We start from the raw sequence: 7,118 nt of genomic DNA, 5'->3' as shown, positions 1-7,118 counted from the left end.
GTAACAAACTCTTGTAGCAGCTCGGACTCTCCTTGCGCAATCCTAAATATGTTGGCCTTTCGGGCATGTACTTTTCTAGCACCGGCATGAGCCTTGATGAAAGAATTCGCGATCATTTCAAAGGAGTCTATGGAATGCTCGGGTAACAGTGAATACCACGTCAAGGCTTCCCCCCCTCCCCCCACCCCCGAGGGTTTTTCCAAATTTCTTTAGCAACATAGATTCAATTTCTTGAGGAGCTAAATCATTTCCCTTTACCGCCATTGTGTAAGTGGTAATATGCTCCTGGGGTCTGAAGTTATGTCATACTTTGGCACTTCAGGTATTTTGAAATGCTTCGGGATTAACTCTGGTGCCGCACTTAGCTTGTATGGTAATTGAGTATACTTTTTTGAGTCCGGACCATTTAGCACTGGTGGTGCATCCGAGATCTGGTCCATACAGGCGTTCACTTCCCTCATAAACCGTAAAAGTTCATTCTTGAAAGGATCAATTTCGTTATTGAGGCCGGATTCGCTCCCCCTGCCCCATCGGAGCCAATTTCACCCCTGGGAGTGTTGTTATCGACCCTCTATATTGTTTGATTCGCAGGACCCCCGGGAGGAATCAAATCTCGTCTGTTTGCATTATTTGAAGCTCCTGACTGCGCCTGTTTCAACTCCGTCATAATCTTATCTTGTCGCGTGAGGTGACCTAGAGTGATTGCGTGTTGCTTTTGCAAGATCCTTACCGCGTCAATGACATGTTCCTCTTTAGCATCATCGGGAGTTGTCTCCCGAACAAGTCGAGGATATTGCCTGTCATGTACCGGTATGGCGCCATTCCCCTAATTGTGGGTGTCACTGATTGAGTCATCAAAATGAGTCTGATCCCTCGAATCTCGGGGTTGTGCATGTTGTTAACAGTATTATCTGCTATTTCTTATGATTTCTTCTAAGACAAAATAATCAAAACATGTTAGTAAAAAAGGGCAAGGATCAATTTAACCACATGGCTGTCTAGGCCCCACGGTGGGCGCCAAACTGTTTACCCGTAAAATAATACAATTGAATTTATACGTGGTTTCTAAACAAATAAATTAATTTGATCCTGAAATAATAAAATAATAGAAGAATTATACAATACTTAGCCCTAGGATGTAGACGAAATAATAGAAGCAACAGTTCCGGGAACAGGGTTTCCGGGCACAACAACAATGAAATCAAAAAGTAAGAAGATAAAATGGTATTAAGCTTTGTATAGAATATAGCGTAAGTTTGCCATAAAATGCGTGTCATTTACAATGATAATTGAGCTCACTATTTATAGCTATGTCTAGGGAAGGAGGTCCTAGCATCGTGCCTTATTTAATGTCAAATACGAGAGATATTGATGGAGATATAACGGTAAACATAAATGCCAAATTTCCTGTAATGGGTAATTGCTCTTAATGTCATGGAATATTCTCTATTAAATGCTACCGGGCGAAGAGTAATTATCACATCTTTATGAGTGTTATTCTTTACGGTGACAAACGAAACAGTTGCCTTCGGTCTTTGGCCATCCCCCGTCTTGGGTTCTACGTGTCCCTTTTTTTGGACGGCCACGTGTCATAGCATATTTTACCCTATACAATAGGTTGTCTACGATTGTAATATGTACCGACAGTTACCACTATGCAATTTAATTTTAGGTGTTTGTTACTGAGCATTGTTTTTGTCTGTTGGTATTGCTTAATAATCAGCATTTTGACTTTAATGGAATAGTAATTTGTGAAAATAGGTTCTTATTAGCTTGTTGTTCTTGTCTGTTAGTGGTATATTTATATAATATGTGAGATGCATATGGTAGTATTTTATGAAATTATAGGTGGTGACACTAAGGTTATCACGTAACAAATAAATGAAGATTTTTTTAGCACAAAATAATCGTTCTTGTCTTCTCCTTCTGATGGTCAAAATATTAATAACCTGTTTGGGTTATGGGTCAAATCGAATTGTGGATGAAATTGATCTAAATTGGGTATGTCCATCTAAGTTTATGTGGCATTATAATTAAATTTAAAGTTGTGTCATATTTTTTATAAGATATTTTATAGATTTTGAACTAGAATGACTTTTAAATTACAAAGGTAAAGTTGAATAATGAAAAATAGATAAGTGACTTTTATAAAATAAATAATTAGTTGGATAACAATCAGTAAAATTAACCTCAGGTTTCCAGAGTTATTGTTGAAAGGGGAAGGCAATGTTTCGACTTCGGACTAGGGTGTACACATTCGTTCAGACAAATAAAGAGGGGAAGGGAATATGTAGGTTGGGTAATATTTTTTCGCTAGATAGATATTATTTGCAACAAAGTTTCTAGTGGCAAAATCGAGTAAATAAAATGGCCTAAGTATGTATTTTGCATAATTTTCTCTTTTACTTTTTTCCCTTCGGGCCATATTTTGCCGATTTGATTTGTGTAAGAGTACATAGCAAATTACTATTCCTTCGTTGTAAAATTTTTATACATCTCTGGAAAGTTACAATTGTTTGCAGCCCTTCCTTTGCCAGCTCTTCTGAATTCTGATAGTAGTATACCTTACTAATTAAACCACTATTATTACTATCACGAGTCAGAGCAAAATGTGTAAATCCATTGATAACACTTTGTGTGTCTAATGTCATCCATGTACTCAATTTATTTACAAATAAAAATAATAAGGCAGAAAATTATGAATCACACCGCAAAATTACGACTTTTTTTAAAGAAAGTCAAGAGGACCTATTAGGATTCTGTTTAAGTTTCCTGATTGAAATTCCAATGATTGCAGTAGATGTGGATGCGAATAGACCTATAAGGTTATAACTATCTAAATTCTAACTACAAAAATAAAAAATAATAGACTAAGATTTTAAATGAAGGATAATAAATATACGGGATCTGCTTTTAAACTTCTTGTGATCTTCAATCAATTATGTGCTTACCGGGAGTTAGCGCTATAGCGCTTGATCGAAAGGCCTCTCCAATTTCAGGTAAGTCGCATAGCCAATCAAAACTAGTTTGGAATTGAGGTGAATATATTGATAATAATCTTCCTATGCGAGCGGCTTAGAATTCTAAATATTAATAATTGCAAAGGCCATGGCCCACGAGTTGCAAGCGTAGTTGATTGATTGGTGAATGTATTGATAATAATTTTCCTATGCGAGCGGCTTAGAATTATTAAAATCGCAAAGGCCACATGGCCCACGAGTTGTAGGTGCAGTCTAGCAGTTTTCTGATTTTCAAATCCTTATGATGTTAAGATTAGAATTGAATTTATCTCTGTTACCTGGATTCTTGACGCAGAAGGGAGCATTGAAACAATAGTAAAGTTGTTTATGTGAGACCTATAGGTTAGGAGTTCGAGTCATGTTTATATCAGGTTAGGCTGCCTACAACACATTTTTTAGGCACGACCTTTCCCTGAACCTTGTATGAACGTGAAATGCTCGTGCACCGGGCTGCCCTTTTTCATTTTTAGGATAATTCGAGCACTGGTGGACAAAAACTGTCCAAACAAAGAGTTTGAAAAAATTCAGTTTTATTTTTGCTATCTCAATTCTTAGAACTTTTCAACCAAATGCCAGCAAGTATTTTTCAGTACTGTAGCAACTTGAGATCCTCAAGTAAGAATCTGTAAGTATACTAAATTTTAATCTTTGTCATCTTTGGGCGGTGGAAATATTACTTAGTTTATAGACGGAGTTTTCACTTTAATTTACTTCCGAAGACCTTAAGTTGATTTGGACTTTGTCAATGGGTGGAAAATCCTTCACATCGCACATAATTTATTACAACCACTAGCTCTTGGGTCGAAGGAATAGGCACATTTAGAGCTGTGGGACTTGAAGGAATAGTCCCTGCTAGGAACATGTCATTAGCATTTAGCATAAGGAGATAACAGGAAATGATTAAAATTGCAAACGTCAATTGCTTAGCATTTTGCTTGTGTCATGTAGAAGACTGATCCCTATTTGCACCAAGTCTTGCTCTATAGTCTTGCTCTCCAAGTATTTTCCGGGTAACTTAATGAAGACAACTTAATTTGTCCTTAATTTTATATGAAATGTCCAATACCAGAAGGACAATATAAAACCCTTTGCACTACATCAAATAGTCTCACAAATCAGCAAAGATCTTCAAGAAAAATCCTAAGCCAACCAGTGATCAATTCCATATATGACAGACATAATTTCAAAAGTGTGTGATGAAAATGAAGATTTTCGCGCGCTTATAGTATCAGATGATGAGTGCGCAGAGGAATTGCAGATCCAAGAGATTATTGCAGCCTCTTTAGGAATTTTCCATCATCACATGTCATCATCAACAATGCAAGAATCCCCGGAATCATCGCAAGTTTACTGCGAGATTTGCATGGAGACAAAAGGAACAGATGAAATGTTCAAACTCGAGAATTGCTCTCATCATTCTTTCTGTTCTGACTGCACAGGTTCACATGTCGAATCCAAGATTCAACAGAACATTTTTCCTGTAACTTGCCCAGGTTTGAGATGTCGTGCAATAATTGAACCCGAATCTTGTAAGTCCATCGTTCCAGAAAATGTTTTCGCGAGGTGGGAAGAGGGATTGAGCGAGTCCAGTCTTCTTGCTTGTGAAAAATTGTATTGTCCTTATAGAGATTGTTCAGGGCTGCTATTTTATGATCGTGATCAGGACACAATTGAGTTATGCCCTTTATGTCGAAGGCTGTTCTGCGCGGCATGTGGTGTCCCTTGGCATACTGGGCTTGATTGTGACAAGTTTCAAAAGGAAGGAAAAGACAGAGATGATTTAAAAGTTGAGGAACTTGCTAAGAAATCCAAATGGATGAAATGTCCTAAATGCAAACACCTTGTGCAGAAGGCTGATGGCTGTATACACATAACATGCTGGTTAGTTAGTTTGTTGTTTAATCCTATACTTTGGTGGTGGTGGGAGGATTAATTTCCTTACTACTGATTTAGCGTAATTATTGATGTGTTTACATATGGCTTAATCCTATATATTGTGGATTCAGGTGCAAATTTGACTTTTGCTATGTATGTGGAGGAACATGGAGTGAAGAGCATTGGAGTTGCCAGATTAGTTAATGATCATATCGGATTGCCTCTTCGTACCAATTTAGATGCTGGATGTTTGTTGTCCACCAGCCAGAAGGCTCAGAATTACGGGGAAAAAAAAAAGGAACAAAATTATACTGTTTTTAGTTGGTACTTTATGATGTGATTAATTTGGTGTGTTGTCCAAAATGTAGTAAAGTAGGTACTTCTGTAGCTTCCGAATTGGACCTTGGATAGCGTTCATCTGTTTTGATTATAAGATGCTTGAATTGGAGACCAAAGAGCTAAGACACTCTTTATGTCTTTTTTTTTTTCCAGGTCAAAAACTAGAGACTTAATTAGGTGCATAACAAAAAAGCAATCAATTCCTTAACTACAAATTAATGTCAAACTAGTTGGAACAGTCATATGAATCGTCTTATCTACTCCGCTGGCTCTACGCATACTCATTTTATTTAGGTGAGCAAGTTTCATTACGGTAATTCTATTCTTTTATTTGAGCTTGAAATTGATTAAAAGGCATCTGAAAAAAATTGCGGTCAAGAAATAATTCTTAACTCTCGAAATTCAAATACCATCACATAAATTTGAATGAAGGAAGTATTATAATTTTCATATTAAAATGTACATAACTCCATCTGTGAAGATGTAGCACAAATATATGTATAGCATAGCTGAAAAAAATAATAGCATAATGTTTTTATTATGCCATTAAAATTGTTAGAATTGACTTCTCCTTCGGGTGTATTGCTTCTGTACAAAGAGATCTTCTTTTTTTGCCCAATTAAATATGGATAAAGATCAAATTTATCCCTGAATTATGCTGATACGGATTTTTCCTCCGTAATAATTTGGTCAGTGTTATGAAAATAATTATATTGTGGATATTCATTTATTATTCCGCTATAGATAATTTTCTTGAAGAAGATTATCCATTTAGTACTCAGTTGAAGTTTATCTACAAGCAGCTGATGCATGCAGGTTGCAAGCAGCTCAATGAAATGATTTGCAGCAGCTTCTTATTAAACAGGCAGGTTGCAAGCAACTCATGCAGACAGCTTACAAGTAGCTAAAGAAAAGCCTTGCAGCTGCTTCCTGAAAAACCTCGCAGTTGCTTCCTTTCTTCTATAAATAGAGGAGTTTTCAGTTCATTATGTACATAAGTTTGAAATTTGAATAATATATCAGTTTCTCTCTATACTTGTCTTTACTTTACAGTTTTTATTTTATAACACGTTATCAGCACGAGACTCTGCCATCTCGAGAAAATACTTTGAAAGTATCAGATGTACGAAGTTTCTTTTTCTAAATAATGTCAAATCTTTCTAAACTTGAGTTTGTAGCCCTAGATATATCGGGTAAAAGTTACATTTCTTGGGTGCTTGATGCCGAAATTCATCTTGATGCGATGGGTCTGGCAGACACCATCAAAGATAAAAATCAGGCATCAAATCAAGACCGTGCCAAAGCAATGATATTCCTACGTCATGACCTTGATGAGGGCCTGAAAATGAAATATCTTACTGTTAAAGATCGAGTCATACTGTGAAATAATTTGAAAGATAGATATGACCACCTGAAGATGGTCGTTCTTCCACATGCACGTTATGATTAGACTCATCTAAGGCTATAAGATTTTAAATCTATCAGTGAGTATAATTATGCTATGTTCAGAATTATTTTCCAATTGAAACTATGTGGTGATAATATTACTGATCATGATATGTTGGAGAAAACTTTCACCACTTTTTATGCCTCGAATATGCTCCTGTAGCAGCAATATCGAGATATGGGATTTAAAAAGTATTCTGAACTTATCTCACATCTTCTTGTAGTCGAGCAACATAATGAGCTATTAATAAAAAAATATGAAAGCTGACCTACTGGTTCTTATCCATTCCCTGAAGTGAATGAGACGAACTTCCACCAAGCTAAGTGTGGAAGAGGACGTGGCTCCAGTCGTGGTCATGGTCGTGGTCGGGGAGGAAACTCTAATCGTGGTAATAATAATGCACCAAAGAACCCTCCTCACCACCAATAGTGAAAAAG

At 36.6% G+C, this 7,118-nt stretch overlaps 1 protein-coding gene across 1 annotated transcript; it reads left to right on the top strand.

Moving 5' to 3' along the window:
* The first annotated feature begins 4,089 nt into the window (after positions 1-4,089).
* On the top strand, positions 4,090-5,350 carry LOC104095725 (E3 ubiquitin-protein ligase RSL1-like). The gene is made up of 2 exons (XM_009601917.4): positions 4,090-4,901; positions 5,027-5,350. Exons 1-2 carry the CDS (start codon positions 4,189-4,191, stop codon positions 5,097-5,099), a joined length of 786 nt encoding a protein of 261 aa, XP_009600212.1. The 5' UTR covers positions 4,090-4,188; the 3' UTR covers positions 5,100-5,350.
* Positions 5,351-7,118: the final 1,768 nt, after the last annotated feature.

This window comes from Nicotiana tomentosiformis, chromosome 3 (assembly GCF_000390325.3).
Source record: "Nicotiana tomentosiformis chromosome 3, ASM39032v3, whole genome shotgun sequence".
Classification (NCBI taxonomy): Eukaryota; Viridiplantae; Streptophyta; class Magnoliopsida; order Solanales; family Solanaceae; genus Nicotiana; species Nicotiana tomentosiformis.
Note: the sequence above shows the minus strand (reverse complement) of the source record. Positions and strands in the feature narration are given on the sequence as shown.

Excerpts from the sequence above, each read along its gene's own strand:
- LOC104095725 (XM_009601917.4), top strand. The coding sequence starts at position 4,189 with ATGACAGACATAATTTCAAAAGTGTGTGATGAAAATGAAGATTTTCGC. Across the intron at positions 4,902-5,026 it reads TGTATACACATAACATGCTG|GTGCAAATTTGACTTTTGCT; the intron begins GTTAGTTAGTTT and ends TTGTGGATTCAG.